The sequence below is a fragment of the Ranitomeya imitator genome, chromosome 5 (assembly GCF_032444005.1).
Source record: "Ranitomeya imitator isolate aRanImi1 chromosome 5, aRanImi1.pri, whole genome shotgun sequence".
Lineage (NCBI taxonomy): Eukaryota > Metazoa > Chordata > Amphibia > Anura > Dendrobatidae > Ranitomeya > Ranitomeya imitator.
Window position 1 is genome coordinate 241,494,832 of NC_091286.1, and position 17,383 is coordinate 241,512,214.

General features: G+C 51.7%; 1 protein-coding gene and 3 non-coding genes across 4 annotated transcripts; all 4 read right to left on the bottom strand.

Moving 5' to 3' along the window:
- Nucleotides 1-351: 351 nt before the first annotated feature.
- On the bottom strand, nucleotides 352-7,940 carry RPS12 (ribosomal protein S12). Its single transcript, XM_069726002.1, has 6 exons — nucleotides 7,861-7,940; nucleotides 7,671-7,718; nucleotides 4,832-4,948; nucleotides 1,077-1,179; nucleotides 746-847; nucleotides 352-442 (listed from the first exon to the last, which is right to left on the bottom strand). Exons 2-6 carry the CDS (start codon nucleotides 7,682-7,684, stop codon nucleotides 380-382), a joined length of 399 nt encoding a protein of 132 aa, XP_069582103.1. The 5' UTR covers nucleotides 7,685-7,718; nucleotides 7,861-7,940; the 3' UTR covers nucleotides 352-379.
- LOC138639856 (small nucleolar RNA SNORA33) lies at nucleotides 519-653 on the bottom strand. The gene has a single exon (XR_011313384.1). It is a non-coding gene; the product is annotated as a small nucleolar RNA SNORA33 (small nucleolar RNA).
- LOC138639862 (small nucleolar RNA SNORD100) lies at nucleotides 913-996 on the bottom strand. The gene has a single exon (XR_011313390.1). It is a non-coding gene; the product is annotated as a small nucleolar RNA SNORD100 (small nucleolar RNA).
- Nucleotides 1,259-1,328, bottom strand: LOC138639846 (small nucleolar RNA SNORD101). Its single transcript, XR_011313374.1, has one exon. It is a non-coding gene; the product is annotated as a small nucleolar RNA SNORD101 (small nucleolar RNA).
- Nucleotides 7,941-17,383: the final 9,443 nt, after the last annotated feature.

Below are 17,383 nucleotides of genomic sequence, written 5' to 3' on the forward strand. Positions count from 1 at the left end.
CACATGTTAAGCACCATAAATTGCACTATAAGAAATAAATTTACTGTTTGTGCTCTGGGTTAATTGATGCCAGTTTTCCTGGTGTCTGCCCCCAATTTAGAGTTGTTTTTGCAGATTTTGCCCACAACAGAAAGACCGCATGTTTCGCTTGAAATATTGATTAAAATAGTCAAGCAACACTGCAGTCTGTTGGTCCGATAGGCTTTGAATGAAACAGTACCAAGTAACATTCATGGCCAAGGCAGTATAGTAAGGAAGGTAAGCAGTGTATTAAAATCACTCTAATGGTACACCTAGTGCTGTGCATATTCAGCCACTGAAGCATTCCAAGATGAAATAAGCCAAGCAATATTCAAGTTCAATACTTTTATTCAGATGTTCATTTCTTGCACTTGAAGTATTCTTCAATTACATCCTTGGCCTGGGATTCCTTGCCATAGTCCTAAGACAAGAATACGGTAGTTATTACAATGGGTAGTGAAGCTAGCAACATCACATCATGGGTAGTATGGAAAACACTTTGTAGCCATTTTTGGGGACCTTAGATGCCACATGAAGGCCCCAAGGCTCGTACGATGGCCTTAATTTTGCCATCCACGTTTAAACACATTCTGCAAAACATCCATAGTTTAGCAGAAGCTCAATAATGGCAGACAATGAAAACCTGACAACTATTGCCTAAAATTACATTTGTCCACTGGTGATATCACCAAACACCACTACAAGTGCCAACATTTATAGTCACCTTGACAACCACGCAGCTACAACCAACCACCTTGCGGGGCTTGCCTTCTCTGTCGATTTTACAGAGTCCCACCCATTCACCTAGCTTCTTGCTGTCATCAACCTAAAAAGACAAAGACCAATCTTAGCAATCAACAGTAAAGATACAAAAATGTTAAATTAATATGTGCTGCAACTCAGAAGTTGGGTAACATGTAGGCAGTTGTCCTCACAATATTCAGTAGAGGGAGCCAAGTAATCATCATGTGCAGCATCCAACGGGAATAGAGACCACTTTATGAAAGGATGCTCCATGACATGGCTTGGTATCTATTATATACTGTAGTACTCACCTTGATGAGATTGATCTGATGCTCAGCACACAGAGCCTCAACTAGCTTCACGTACATTGGCTCATCACAGTTGGAAGCCAGGACGCACAGGTGAGCTTGGCGTCTGCAATACAAGGGATCACGTTAATAGCAGCAGACCCCCTCCCCTTACCCCATTTAGAAAATTGTGACTTCAGCAACAGGCTTGTCAGCTCTAAGTTGTCACTCATACAGAGTGAAGGGGTATCCGACATAACAAATCATCATTCAAGCACTGTCGCATATTAGCAATTTCAGAAAGTGATTTGACAAGGTTTATGAATTTCTCATTTCAGTCTATTGTAAGACAAGTTCAGGTGCAGGAGATGGGCTTTGATTTTAGGAGACGACTACTTTAGGCGCTTTGCTGCTGCAACCTCACAGCACAATACAGCCGAATTGGGTTCTACTGCAACCAAAAGTAAAGGCAAGACTTTACCATTTAGGCCTCCTTCACACTTACGTTTTTAGCCATACGTTGCAATCCGTCTAGGCAAAAAAAAAAAAAAAACGGATCCTGCAAATGTGCCAGCAGGATGCGTTTTTTTGCCACTTTTATTGATGACGGATTGCAAAGAGTGGGCACATGTCGAATCCATTGTGCAACGGATGCGTCGTGATGAGAAAACGTTCAATGTAACGTTTTTTCATCTGTCGAAACCGCCATTTCCGACCACGCATGCGCAGCGGAACTCCACCCCCTCCTCCCCAGAACTCAATGGGCAGCGGATGCGTCTGAAAACTACATCCGCTGCCCACGTTGTGCACTATTTGCACAACTTCCGTCGGGCCGACTGTTTGCGACAGCCCCGTACCGATGGAAATGTGAAAGAGGCCTTACATACACAGTAGCCATGGTCCGCAGCAGAGCTGATATTTATTGCTCAATATGTGTCGCAGAAACTGTAGCCATAGCTGTAAAGTTACACAATCAACCAGGGACGAAGGCCTGTATCTGGTGTAGCTTTCAATATGCTCAATAAAGTCACTACATACCAGAGAACAGCGATTTCACCTATATAGATATAGATCGTGGCAGGATGGAGTATAGGTACCTTCACACGTAATGATTTCGTTAACGATATTGTTGCAACATCACGCTTTGTGACGTAGCAAAGATCCCGCTAACGATCTCGTTATGTGTGACAGCGACCAACGATCAGGCCCCTGCTGGGAGATAGTTGGGGAATGCTCAGGACCTTTTTTTGGTCGCTGATCACCCGCTGTCATCGCTGGATCGGCGTTTGTGACGCCGATCCAGCGATGTGTTCACTTGTAACCAGGGTAAATATCAGGTTACTAAGCAGGGCTGTGCTTAGTAACAGGATATTTACCCTGGTTACCATTGTAAAAGTAAAAAATAATAAAGTACATACTCACATTCCGATGTCTGTCACGTCCCCCGCTGTCAGCGCTGGCCGTAAAGCAGAGCACAGCGGTGACGTCACCGCTGTGCTCTGCTTTACGGCCAGCGCTGACAGTCCGTGCGGGAAGCTGATGGCGGGGGACGTGACAGAAATCGGAATGTGATTATGTACTTTTTTTTATTTAACTTTTACAATGGTAACCAGGGTAAATATTGGGTTACTAAGCGCAGCCCTGCACTTAGTAACCCGATGTTTACCTTGGTTACCCGGGGACTTCGACATCATTGAAGACCGTTTCAACGATGCCGAAGTCGTTCCCCTGATCGTTGGTTGCTGGAGAGAGCCGTCTGTGTGACAGCTCCCCAGCGACCACACAACGACTTACCAACGATCACGGCCAGGTCGTATCGCTGGTCGTGATCGTTGGCAAGTCGTTTAGTGTAACGGTACCTTTACACCAGATAGTTGTGCAATGTTTATCACTTTAATTGGCCCCATCTTAAGGCATTTTCTCACCGTTTAGATCAGGTTTGTGTTTTTATAGGGTAACATTTTAAATATGCAGCCAATTTTAGCATTTGCCTCCCTTTATAGCAAGGCCAGAAATGCCCACAGGACAGTGTGAGAAAGTATGAAAGGTCTTGTCTTGCAGGCTGGATTGTGGACATTTACACAGCATCTTAGAATGCTGTGTATCAGGGCTGAAAGCTGGTGGCCTCATCTCACATGGGACAAGCCTGCGGACAGGTTCCCATTTAGCCCCAGAGCTTTTCGGTTTTGCGTTTCATTTATTGCTCCCTCCTTCCCAGAGCCATAACTTCTCTTTTTCTGGCAATATGGCCATGTGAGGGCTTATTTTTGGCAGGATGAGTTGTACTTTTGAACCACCATTGGTTTTACCATGTAGTGAACTGGAATAAAAAAAAAAATGCAATCACATTTGTTTGTTTGGCTTTCTACTAGGTTCACTAAATGCTAAAACTGACCAGAAGTGATGCTCAGGTCACCCCTATGTAGCAGAATTACTGCACTGCAATGAGTGCCGACCCCAGGGTGGGGCTCACAGCAATCTGGCAACAACCATAATGGTGTCAGGAGACCTGGTTGTTATGCCAATGCACAACCGACCCCTGATCATGTGATGGGTCAGCGGTGTACACATTTCCAGCCTGATGGCAGAAAGTTACATGCCACTCAGCGTTAGACAGGGAGTGGTATTTAACTAGTTAATAGTGGGTGGATCGAGATTCCACCCGCCTCTATTGCGGGCACATGTCAGCTGTTTACAGATATGTCCCAGCTTTAAAGATTTAAAGGGGTACTTCCATCCAAATTTTTTTATATGGACCAGTCACTTCACATTTTAATACATACTAGTACTCTAAGGGTATGTGCATATGATCAGTAAACGCTCTGTACTTGTGCAGCATCCTGATATAACAGTATAGTGGATGGGATTTCAAGACATCCCACGCCCACTATGCGTCCAGGCTCCTGCGGACCACCAGCGGAAACTGACATGCGGCACATGTCTTAAGACTGGCGCATGTAGTTCTCTTGAGAGGCTCATCATCTGCGGTTCAATGAACACATGCGGAATCACCTGCTTTCAATAGCTAGTAGTGTTGGGCTGTGTGCACACGATGCAGATTTGCTGCAGATCCACAGTGGATTTTTCTGTGCAGAAACACTGCAGATGCGCACTGTGATGTACAGTATAATGTTATTCAATGGGAAATAAAAAAAAAAATCCGCAGTGGCAAAAACTGCAGAAAACCCGCACAAATCTGCATAAAAACCGCAGCAAATCTGCGAGTGCGGATTCTGCCAGGAGATGCGGATTTTGTGCAGAAGATTCTGCACCTCTTTTCCTACGTGTGCACATAGCCTTATGGATGCAGCGTACATGCACCGTGTCCAAAATGCTGCCGATTACAGATCGCGTGCACATAGCCCAACACGCCAAGTAAAGCTGCAACATCACCTTGACCACTGCAGCCAATCACTGAAAGTGCAGCTTACATCGGCACTACATGGGCAGAGCTCAGTTGCGCTGATGCAGCCATGTAATGGAAATGAGGACAGCAACCCCCACACTAGACCCCAGGAGAATTGATAAAGCGTAAGAAACTGCAGGAGAAAGTTCTACATGGGACAAGTCCATTGAGATGTCGTCACCACAACAGAGCTCCATACCACACAGACATCTGCACCGGTGGCATTCTACCACAGGTGTTTGTTAGTGTAAAAATAGCAGCCATTTTAACACAGGAATTACCTCTAGAAAAGATTGTTAAATTAAAAGACATTTGAGGTAATCATACCTCCAAAAACAGCTCTTTAGGACACCAAGAACTTTAATGAACTTACTTGTCAAGAGCTTTGGCAGCTTCCCGGATCCCACGGGCCAGGCCGTCATGTATAAGTGCGGTCTTCAGCACTTCTTGAAGAGCGGTGTTAATATCCATTACACCTCCAGCAGAAATGCTGCAAGACAAAGAAACCATGAGTACCGCAGCACCAGATACAGCCCTGATGCCAGCAACGGGCACCAGCAGGTCCAACCACTGAGGGGAGAGCCATACAGGGCACAGGCACAGCCGCCCGGCCTCACCACTGGCAGGCACAGACCCCACAGGGCACCGGCACAGCCGCCCGGCCTCACCACTGGCAGGCACAGACCCCACAGGGCACCGGCACAGCCGCCCGGCCTCACCACTGGCAGGCACAGACCCCACAGGGCACCGGCACAGCCGCCCGGCCTCACCACTGGCAGGCACAGACCCCACAGGGCACCGGCACAGCCGCCCGGCCTCACCACTGGCAGGCACAGACCCCACAGGGCACCGGCACAGCCGCCCGGCCTCACCACTGGCAGGCACAGACCCCACAGGGCACCGGCACAGCCGCCCGGCCTCACCACTGGCAGGCACAGACCCCACAGGGCACCGGCACAGCCGCCCGGCCTCACCACTGGCAGGCACAGACCCCACAGGGCACCGGCACAGCCGCCCGGCCTCACCACTGGCAGGCACAGACCCCACAGGGCACCGGCACAGCCGCCCGGCCTCACCACTGGCAGGCACAGACCCCACAGGGCACCGGCACAGCCGCCCGGCCTCACCACTGGCAGGCACAGACCCCACAGGGCACCGGCACAGCCGCCCGGCCTCACCACTGGCAGGCACAGACCCCACAGGGCACCGGCACAGCCGCCCGGCCTCACCACTGGCAGGCACAGACCCCACAGGGCACCGGCACAGCCGCCCGGCCTCACCACTGGCAGGCACAGACCCCACAGGGCACCGGCACAGCCGCCCGGCCTCACCACTGGCAGGCACAGACCCCACAGGGCACCGGCACAGCCGCCCGGCCTCACCACTGGCAGGCACAGACCCCACAGGGCACCGGCACAGCCGCCCGGCCTCACCACTGGCAGGCACAGACCCCACAGGGCACCGGCACAGCCGCCCGGCCTCACCACTGGCAGGCACAGCCCCCACAGGGCACCGGCACAGCCGCCCGGCCTCACCACTGGCAGGCACAGCCCCCACAGGGCACCGGCACAGCCGCCCGGCCTCACCACTGGCAGGCACAGCCCCCACAGGGCACCGGCACAGCCGCCCGGCCTCACCACTGGCAGGCACAGCCCCCACAGGGCACCGGCACAGCCGCCCGGCCTCACCACTGGCAGGCACAGCCTCCACAGGGCACCGGCACAGCCGCCCGGCCTCACCACTGGCAGGCACAGCCTCCACAGGGCACCGGCACAGCCGCCCGGCCTCACCACTGGCAGGCACAGCCTCCACAGGGCACCGGCACAGCCGCCCGGCCTCACCACTGGCAGGCACAGCCTCCACAGGGCACCGGCACAGCCGCCCGGCCTCACCACTGGCAGGCACAGCCTCCACAGGGCACCGGCACAGCCGCCCGGCCTCACCACTGGCAGGCACAGCCTCCACAGGGCACCGGCACAGCCGCCCGGCCTCACCACTGGCAGGCACAGACTCCACAGGGCACCGGCACAGCCGCCCAGTCTCACCACTGGCAGGCACAGACCCCACAGGGCACCGGCACAGCCGCCCGGCCTCACCACTGGCAGGCACAGACCCCACAGGGCACCGGCACAGCCGCCCAGCCTCACCACTGGCAGGCACAGACCCCACAGGACACAGGCACAGCCGCCCGGCCTCACCACTGGCAGGCACAGACTCCACAGGGCACTGGCCGCCCGGCCTCACCACTGGCAGGCACAGACTCCACAGGACACAGGCACAGCCGCCCGGCCTCACCACTGGCAGGCACAGCCTCCACAGGGCACCGGCACAGCCGCCCGGCCTCACCACTGGCAGGCACAGCCTCCACAGGGCACCGGCACAGCCGCCCGGCCTCACCACTGGCAGGCACAGCCTCCACAGGGCACCGGCACAGCCGCCCGGCCTCACCACTGGCAGGCACAGACCCCACAGGACACCGGCACAGCCGCCCGGCCTCACCACTGGCAGGCACAGACCCCACAGGGCACCGGCACAGCCGCCCGGCCTCACCACTGGCAGGCACAGCCCCCACAGGGCACCGGCACAGCCGCCCGGCCTCACCACTGGCAGGCACAGCCTCCACAGGGCACCGGCACAGCCGCCCGGCCTCACCACTGGCAGGCACAGCCTCCACAGGGCACCGGCACAGCCGCCCGGCCTCACCACTGGCAGGCACAGCCTCCACAGGGCACCGGCACAGCCGCCCGGCCTCACCACTGGCAGGCACAGCCTCCACAGGGCACCGGCACAGCCGCCCAGCCTCACCACTGGCAGGCACAGACCCCACAGGACACAGGCACAGCCGCCCGGCCTCACCACTGGCAGGCACAGACTCCACAGGGCACTGGCCGCCCGGCCTCACCACTGGCAGGCACAGACTCCACAGGACACAGGCACAGCCGCCCGGCCTCACCACTGGCAGGCACAGCCTCCACAGGGCACCGGCACAGCCGCCCGGCCTCACCACTGGCAGGCACAGACTCCACAGGGCACTGGCCGCCCGGCCTCACTAACCGTGACACCGGAGAACAGACACCAAGTTAAGTCTCAGTTTCACGCGCGGGACGGAGCACTATATCCGGGACTGGAGCCGGCGGAAGGAGACAACAGACAATATACATCGGCGACAAAACACATGGCCCGAGCACAGAGCCCGGCGGAGGGACACTCACCCTTCCTCGGCCATCCTTGATGTCTAATGGATGTTCGGCGTTACTCCGCTGTAATACAGACATAAAGGAGAAGCGTTAGCTGCGGTAATGGCGCCGCCGCTACTCCCGGACTCGGGGAAGGCGAGATGCCAGAGATAGCCGGCAGATTGTAAGCGGCGCGGAGCTGCGGACCAGCGCGGCCATTACTTACCCAACGTGCTCCACTGCATTCAGGAAAGAGAAAGCCATGCGCCTACGTCACGTACTTATAGTCAGCCAAGCGTAGCTCCGCCTCCTTACGTGAGGGCAAAGGCAAGCGATACGTGGCTGAATGAGACGAGTCCGCCATGTTTGTTGCGGGCAACATCCACCTCACACCTGCATATATGAAGACACAAGTGCAGAGTGTAGGGGATTCTTGTATGTGGACTGTTACTAGCAGCTCCTGTGCACTAGTGTGCGCACACGTGGGAGAAGCCCACTATTAGTAATGGAAGCTGCTGGGCTGCTTCTTTAGCCTGAGAGAAACCTACAGCACCTGTATACTGACGCCCTGTTCACACATTGTAGATGTAGTCAGTAGTAACAGTTTTAGAGGCCACGACTACATGTACAGGATTTGTTTTCTTTACTAGTCCTGACTAGATTCACTAAAGTGGGAAGAGCAGGGGCGCGGCGCTGCAAACACTGACCGTCAAATCAAAACTTGCGACACCACAGCAGCATAACGTTTGCCAGAAATGATACTCCGGTGCCTGAAGCTGAATTTCTGGCTGAAGCGAACACCCGTTGTAAGATGCACCTAATTCACCAAGTGGCGTGCATCTCTTAATGGTTTAGGTGCACTTTACTCCAGAGGGCACAGCGCCAATCTTAATGAAGTGGGCCATTAGTCTTTCCAGAATATTTCCAGGTTTCAGGAACTACTGGTGCTTAAAACATCAAAATATTGTGTAGTTTTACAAGAGGGTTAGTAAGACTTAATGTTTGGGACTAGCCCAGAGTGGGAGGCATTAAGTTGAAGGGAAAGTGATAATTTCTTGTTAGACTGTCAGATAGGGCCTGGAGTGCTTACCAAGCGAACCTAAGGTCCAAGGTGAGTAGAGACACATACTGGGGTGTCCCTTAGTGAGAGGAGACTGAAGAAAAGGGATAGCGAGATCCGAAACAGAAGTGACTAAGAGACAGAGTGACCTTCACGAGACGGGTCCTGGGAGAGGACGCCTAGCCACAAGAACCAGAGTTTAGAACTCTTGAAGATAGCGGGCCTAAGTGGGACTGAGTGAATGAAATGAGTTAGGTGTCCCCAACGGGAATTCCAGAGCTTCAGCATTACTGGCTATACTGACACCCTAAAGGGAGGACGCAGGACAAGTATATTATTCTTTGTAAGCAGGACTGTAGTGTTAGGCTGCTGTCCACTATCAGTATTTGGTCAGTATTTTACCTCAGCATTTGTAAGCCAAAACCAGGAGTGGGTGATAAATACATAAGTGGTGTATGTGTTTCTATTATACTTTTCCTCTAATTGTTCCACTCCTGGTTTTGGCTTAAGGTACCGTCTCACAGTGGCACTTTGGTCGCTACGACGGCACGATCCGTGACGCTCCAGCATCGCTCCATTATCGCTCCAGCATCGTAGACTGCGGTCACACTTCGCAATGCACGACGCTGGAGCGATAATTTCATGACGTGTTTACGATGTAGAAGCTGTTGGTTACTATGCGCACATCGTATACAAAATCGTGCACACCTTTGTTACACAATGCGATCATGCCGCCACAGCGGGACACTTGACGACAAAAGAAAGTTTGAAACGATCTGCTACGACGTACGATTCTCAGCGGGGTCCCTGATCGCAGTAGCGTGTCAGACACAGCGAGATCGTAAGGATATCGCTGGAACGTCACGGATCGTGCCGTCCTAGCGACCAAAGTGCCACTGTGAGACGGTACCCTAATATCAGGGTATAATATAAGGTAGTACATGTCTTAACTATGTAGCAGGAGTTGGGGTAGCCCCCTCAAAGAATATAAAGTAACCCCCCTCATAGAATATAATGTAGCCTCCCTCATGGAATATAATGCAGCCCCCCCTCATAGGGTATAATGCAGCACCCCACAAAATATAATGCAACCCCCTCATAAGGTATAATGCAGCCCCCATAGAATATAGTGTAGCACCCTCATATGGCACAATACAGCTCCCCTCATATACTATAATGCAGCCCCTCCACAGAATATAATGTAGTCCCCTCAGAGTATAATGCAACCCCCTCATAAGGCAGCCCCTCATAGACTGTACTGTAGCCCCCTCATAGGGCATAATGCAGCTGCCCTCATATAGTATGATGTAGCCCCCTGAGAGAATAATGCAACCCCCACATATAATATAATTCAGCCCCTCCACAGAATATAATGTAGCCCCCTCAGAGAATAATGCAACCCCCTCATAAAGCAGCCCCACATAGAATATACTGTAGCCCCCTCATAGGGCATAATGCAGCTCCCCTCATATAGTATGATGTAGCCCCCTGAGAGAATAATGCAGCCCCCTACAGAATTATAATGTAGCCCCCTCGTAGGGCATAATGCAGCCCTCCTGACAGGGTATAACACCCCCATCATTGTACTCATCACCACCTCCATCATTGCCTCCTCCCCCACCATTGTCCTTTCCACCAGAAATATAACTTCACTATCAATTAACTTTTTCCTAGCAATATGAAATATACATTTACTAAAACTTTTTCCTATCAAGCACAAAGGAGTCAGTATATTCCCAAACTAAGGTAGTCCTTTTCTTTAGTGCAATATGGGGGGCCCAGTCTCAAACCCCCAACGTAGGACTTGGGCGTGACTACAAGGCATAGCTGGTCACCTCGTTGAACCACTTTTTCAGCCACGCCAGATGGTTTTTGTTCTTTGGTCAAGTGCAAACTAGAGTGTCTCATTTGCACTCTTAAAGGGGTGATGTAAAACCAACAAGGAGCACATCTTAATGTGCTATTTACAGTAAAGAGTTCTGATCACTCACCATCTTTGATCCTATTGTCTTTCAAACTTTCAAATGGTAACTTTAGACAGTAACTTTTAACAGCAGTCATAATTTACTTCTTCCAGAGCAGGTCATCAGGCCTGCAACCTCCTGACTGGGAAAGTTCAGCATCAAATAGTGCAACGGGTGTGCCATACAGTGCAAGTAATGTTGACTCTAGCACCGGTGTCTAAGTGGCTTGAGTGCACTGGGTGACTGGTATCACGGAGAGAAGACAAAGGGAAGGTAAACCCGAAAGTGAACCCTCTGGGTCGCGGCCCCAGAGCCCCGAGGACAAGCAAACCAGATGGATGCACCCCCTATACAGGGAGTGTTAGGAACAGGCCCAAGGGGGATGAAACTGCAATTGCCGGAGCCAAAGGGATGACTGGGTCAAAACGCGGATAGGCGAAAATGCTGGAAAACAAGGAAGACTCTGCGACTGGAGATGGCTGAAGGCGAAGGCAGAGAGCTGAAAAAGAAACAAAACAGTAAATGGAGGTAATCCTAAAAGATAACAGGGACACAGGTAAAACGATAAGACAGGGTAAGGATGAAGCAAAGGAAAGGCGGACAAAACACAATCAGAGGAGGAAAGGTAACTGGCTAGGCAGAATGGGAAAGGCAAGGGCTAGCAAGTGGGCAAGCAGGAACATGACCTGGGGATGACGAGGAACACCTAGAACGAAGCAGGCGTCACAGCGATGAAAATACGCAGGCGTCTTACCCGGGTAAGCAGAAAAACACGGTAGGCACCGCCATGTTGGGGCGGAGCCACCGGGTCACGACCTCCCACAATCCCTGGCGGCGGAAGAAGCGCTAAGGCGCATGCGCGAACCGCTGAAGCTGGGCAGAATGCAGCGAGGAGGAACATCGGGGGCGCGCCGGCCGGACAGGTAAGTATCTTAGGACGTGACAACTGGGCTGCGCTTTCAGTGGTTGGGGCTGCTGCCTTGTCCAGAGCTGTTCGTTGGAGCTACATCCCAGGGCAGTGATGGTGTAAAAGGGTGATGATTGTGGTTGTAGTGGAGGGCAGGTGATGCAGTAATAATTCAGAGGACACAGCAGGGTGCACTTTCTGCACGTTTACTCACAGTTCTTAGTTGTAGTCCTGTCATGCTCGTGCCCAGACTGGTTGGCGGGGGCGTGCCGGGGTGTGGCCCCACTGTGCCACAAACCAGACTACCCTGGAAGGGACGTAACTAAGTAGCTTCCTTGGTATTCGCTGGAGCCTCTGATGGTGAGGTCAGGCTTGTGCGGCAGGAAGATACCAGGTACCACTCCAGGGTGGTGTCTGGCTGTGGCTGCTGATCCAACCGGGGGACAGAACAGGGCAGAGACACTGGCGGGCAGACGGGCACGGATGAGACACTGGCAGGCGGGCACGGCTGAGACACAGGACAGGCAGGCACGGCAGGTACTCGGGCAGGACAGGTGGATTGAACTGGTACACTGGCAGGACCGGTAGGGACCGATATACAGGCAGGCACGGCTGGTATAAGGGAACAGGTAGGGACCTGTTCGGACAGGAGGAACGGAGGTAGAGAAAGACAGCAAGAGCGGATGCAAAGCAGAAGCACAGAAGGTGGATCCAAGAGCAGGGGCGGAGACAAGAGCAGAAATGCAGGAGGCAGAGCAAGGTAGAACAGCAGGGAGTGGAGACAGGTATAACCGCAAGGAGTAAAGCACGGAAGAACCGGAAGGAGTGGAGCCGCAGAGTGAGAGCTGAGCAGAGCCACAGAGCAAAGGGCAGAGCAAGGCAGAGCTACAGAGTGCAGAACCGAGTACAAAGCAGAGCCACAGAGTGCAGAGCCGAGAGCAGAGCAAAGTAAGACACAGTGCAGAGCCGAGAGCAGAGCAAAGCAAGACACAGAGTACAGAGCCGAGAGCAGAGGAAAGCAAGACACAGAGTGCAGAGCCGAGAACAGAGTAAAGCAAAGACACAGAGTGCAGAGCAAAGCAAGACACAGGGTACAGAGTCGAGAGCAGAGCAAGGCAAGACACAGGGTACAGAGCCACAGGAGTAGAGCAAGGCAAGACACAGGGTATAGAGCCACAGGAGTAGAGCAAGGCAAGACACAGGGTATAGAGCCACAGGCGTACGCATAGCAGAGAAAGGAAACCAAGACAGTGATATCAACGGACACAGAAAGAGGACTAGACTAAGACAGAGTCAGGGACGGAACTAGACAAAGGGACAAGGATACAAGCCAGGGTACACAGCCGGCAAGTGGGTGCAGTTGGTCCAACTAATGTGGTGGTCCAAAGTGTCTTTCCTCGCAGCTGCATTCTGAAGCCCCCCGGACTTGGAGTCGGCAGCTCTCTGAGCCTGCTCCCAGTGTTCAATAGTACTCACATTTAACAGGCGTGAGTACAATTGAAGCTCTGACCGAGAGCGACACCAGCAATGTGATCAGGTCATGTGATCATGCTACTGACGTCACTCGCCGTCGCTGCAGAGGTGCAGATGGGTGGGAAGTGCTCCATGTTAGTGGAGCTGAAGACTCCGAAGATGGGGGGTAGTTTTGTGAATTCTGTGGTCATGAATGGTACTTCGGTGAGTTCTGTCCATGGACTCCCTCTGGTGGCTGTGAGTGGAGCTGCTGCTTCTGAGGTTCCTTCCACAGGTGACGTAGTTTAGTCTTTGGCTGGATGCTCTATTTAACTCCACTTAGATCGTTACTCCATGCCAGCTGTCAATGTTCTTGTACTGGTTCAGTTCGCTCTTGGATCTTTCTGGTGACCTGTCTACTCCAGCAGAAGCTAAGTCCCTGCTAGTTAATTATTTGTTCATTGTTTTCTTGTCCAGCTTGCTATCATGATTTTGCCTTGCTAGCTGGAAGCTCTGGGATGCAGAGTGGTACCTCCGCACCGTGAGTCGGTGCGGAGGTCTTTTTGCACACTCTGCGTGGTTTTTTTTGTAGTTTTTTGTGCTGACTGCAAAGATACCTTTCCTATCCTCAGTCTGTTTAGTAAGTCTGGCCTCCCTTTGCTGAAACCTGTTTCATTTCTGTGTTTGTGATTTCATCTTAACTCACAGTCAATATATGTGGCGGGCTGCCTTTTCCTTTGGGGAATTTCTCTGAGGCAAGGTAGGCTTTATTTTCTATCTCTAGGGCTAGTTAGCTCTTAGGCTGTGAAGAGGCGTCTAGGCAGAGTTAGGTACGCTCCACGGCTATTTCTAGTTGTGTGATAGGATTAGGGGTTGCGGTCAGCAGAGCTCCCACTTCCCAGAGCTTGTCCTGTGTGAGTTTAACCATCAGGTCGTTCCGGGTGCTCCTAACCACCAGGTCCATAACAGGGTAGTTACTGGGTGGTGTTTACAGGGGAGTGGTGTATTTAGTGTGTGTGTGGGGGAGTATTTACTGTGTGTGTTCTGGGGTATTTAATGTGCATGTAGGGGGTATTTACTGTGTGTGTGAGGGAGGTATTTACTGTGTGAGGGGTATTTACTGTGTGTGTGTTTGTGAGGGGGGTATTCACTGTGTTTGTGTGAGTGGGTATTCAATGTGTATATGTGTGAGAGGGGTATTCACTGTGTGTATGCGTGAGAGGGGTATTCACTATGTGTGTGTGAGAGGGTTATTCACTGTGTGTGTGTGAGGGATATTCGCTGTGTGTGTGTGGAGGTATTTACTGTGTGTGGAGATTTACTATGATGGGGTTTTTTAGTATTAGGCTACGGTCACACTATCAGTATGTGGTCAGTATTTTACATCAGTATTTGTAAAATTGTAAGCCAAAACCAGGAGTGGAACAAACAGAGGGGAAAGCTATAATAGAAACACGTCACCATGTCTGTATTTTTGACCCACTCCTGGTTTTGGCTAACAAATACTGATGTGAAATACTGACCAAATACTGATAGTGTCACCGTAGCCTAACGGGGCTGGGTAAGATTTCGTGTAACGGTGTACCATTTGAGGACACAAATTTGGGGAGCAAGGAAGTGATAGGTGTAGACACAATATGGGGAGAGGGAGAAAATTGAAGACACAAAAAAGGAGGATGGTATTAGATGGGGGCATGTATGGGGGAAGAGTGCAGACACAGTATGGTGAGTGGTGGTATGGGTGCGGACACAGTATGAGGAGCAAGGTGAAAATGTATGGGGGGGTGATGGGATGGGTGCGAACACAGTATGGGGAGTCTGAGGCATATGTGAGGAGGCAGTATGGAAAGTGACAGGGTAAATGTATGAGGAGGGAGGGGGAAATGTTCAAGGAGACAGTATGGGGAGAAAAAGTGTGAGTGGTAACAGAATAGAGACTGAGTAGTGTGGGGGGTGTCTCATGGGGCAATAATGTAACGGCACAGCCAGGAGGTGACAGTATATCAAAGGGGTTGTGTAAGGAGGGGGCACAGTTTCGAGACTGGTCCCTATGGGGGGACTCAGTGTGAGAGAACTGTGTGAAGAGGGGGCCCAGTATGGAAAGGAGGGAGCAGTGTAGAGAGCATGTGCCATAAGAGGGACAGTGTTAGGTCATATTTTGTGCAGGGAATATAGTGAGGGGCAATTACCGTATATACTCGAGTATAAGCCGACCCGAGTATAAGCCAAGACCCCTAACTTTGTCACAAAAAAACTGGGAAAAAGTGGAAAATGCAGCAGCTACCGGTAAATTTCAAAAATAAAAATAGATACAATAAAAGTAAAATTAATTGAGACATCAGCAGGTTAAGTGTTTTTGAATATCCATATTGAATCAGGAGCCCCATATAATGCTCCATAAGTTCATGACAGCCCCATAAGATGCTCCATACAAAATACGCCCCATATAATGCTCCATAAAGTTTATGATAGGCCCCATAAGATGCTCCATATTAAAATATGCCCCATATAATGCTGCACAAAGGTTAATAATGGCCCCATAAGATGCTCCATAGAGACATGTGCCCCATATAATGGTGCACAAATACTGATTATGGCCCTATAAGATGCTCCATAGAGATATTTGCCCCATATAATGCTGCACAAATGCTGATTATGGCCTCATAAGATGCTCCATATAATGCTGCACAAATGTTGATTATGGCCCCATAAGATGCTCCATAGAGACTGGAGTGCCCCCAAGGGCTGTGGGGTACTCGGATCCGGGCCCTTCTGTTCTCAGTGGGGATGTCACGGTGGCTGACCCGGTCCATGGCCCTCGGGAGGTCCGTTGATGAAATGGGGGGAAAGGTCTTTAAAGGGATAGTGTTCGTGACGCCACCTGTGGTATTCGGTCAGGGTGACCGACGCTGCTTAGGGGTCCGTTGGGGTGATGTTATGGCAGCTAGATGGTATACCTTCCCACAGGTGAAGTGTGTCCCCAGGGCTTCCCAGAGTGTAGTTGGTAGATGGTGGATGATGTAAGGCGCAGTGAATAACGAGGACACAAGGTTGCAGTCTCTTTACCTTTACTGAAGGCTTCAGCATCCACAGTCCAGGGCACCAGACCACAGGGTAGGCAGAGTCCGGACGGTCTGAAGGCACATCCAGAGTCCCCTTATCCACGTGGAATTCAGTAGCCTTCCTACTAGCGCCTGGGTGTTGTAGTACCTCCCTGCTGAGCAACTCGGTAAGGTCCTCACAACTGTTGTAGATGTTCTAGATGTTATTTCTTCCTCTCTGTCCCCCAGATGGTGTGGATAGGACAAACCCGTATGACTGATGGCCTGAGGCTTGTTTATAGGGACCCTAGAGACGGCCCGACCCCCACAATTTTCCACCGTGTCTTCTTAGGTATTAAGGTCGGGCAGCCAACTTGGAATTGACTGTCCTGCCCGTCTCTGAAGTAAAGCGTAGAGTCTACTACTCCCTCGGTGTTCCGGCCACCGGTTACGCGCCTCAGAAGGAGGCAGCCTCTCTCAGGGCAGAACTCCTTCTGGTTTTCTTCTCTTTGTGCTATGACTTCGTGTCTCACTTTCTACAATACAATTCTCTTCGTATCCTTTCTTAGGATGCTGGCGCACGTGGGGCAGGCCCAGCTCCGTGTCTTTCTGTCTAGGCCTCAGACAGGATCCCACCCCTGTCTGGGGCCCACTGTCTGCAGATTTGTGGTGTTCCTCCTTTCCCGCTTTCTGCCTGACAGGAACTGACTGGGTGAAGCCCAGGCAGCGTCTGACTAACTTTCTATCCACCAGTTTTACCCCAATGTGAGGAGTGCCCTAGTAGATAGGAGCAAGGCTCCCCCTGGTGGACTGGAGTGTGAAGTGTAGTGTATGGTTTGTGATACCTGGCAGGGTGAACTCCTTTAGTGCCATCAGACGTAATATCACTCCCCCTGGTGGAAGAATAACATTACTGCAACGACCAGGACTCTGGGCGCTGTAAGACATTTGCCCCATATAATGCTGCACAAATGCTGATTATGGCCCCATAAGATGCTCCATAAAGACATTTTCCCCATATAATGCTGCACAAACGTTGATTATGGCCCCATAAGATGCTCCATATAGATATTTGCCCCATATATTGCTGCACAAATGCTGATTATGGCCCCTGTTGTGAATTCCGCTCTTGGGCTCCCTCCGGTGGTTGTAAGTGGCACTTTTGTGAGTTCTGCTCTTGGGCTCCCTCCGGTGGTTTTAAGTGGAATGGCTGCTCCTTGGATTTAGCAGTCTGCAGCTACTTCCACTGATTGTCTTTCTGCTCAGCTATTTATACCTGGCTCTTTCCTTCAGCCAGTGCCACTTGTCAATGGTTCCTGGTTGGA

Coding starts and splice junctions, on each gene's coding strand:
- RPS12 (XM_069726002.1), bottom strand. Junction 848..1,076: donor ATCAGATCAATCTCATCAAG/GTGAGTACTACA, acceptor TTGTCTTTTTAG/GTTGATGACAGCAAGAAGCT. Junction 443..745: donor GTAGCTGCGTGGTTGTCAAG/GTGACTATAAAT, acceptor TTCTTGTCTTAG/GACTATGGCAAGGAATCCCA.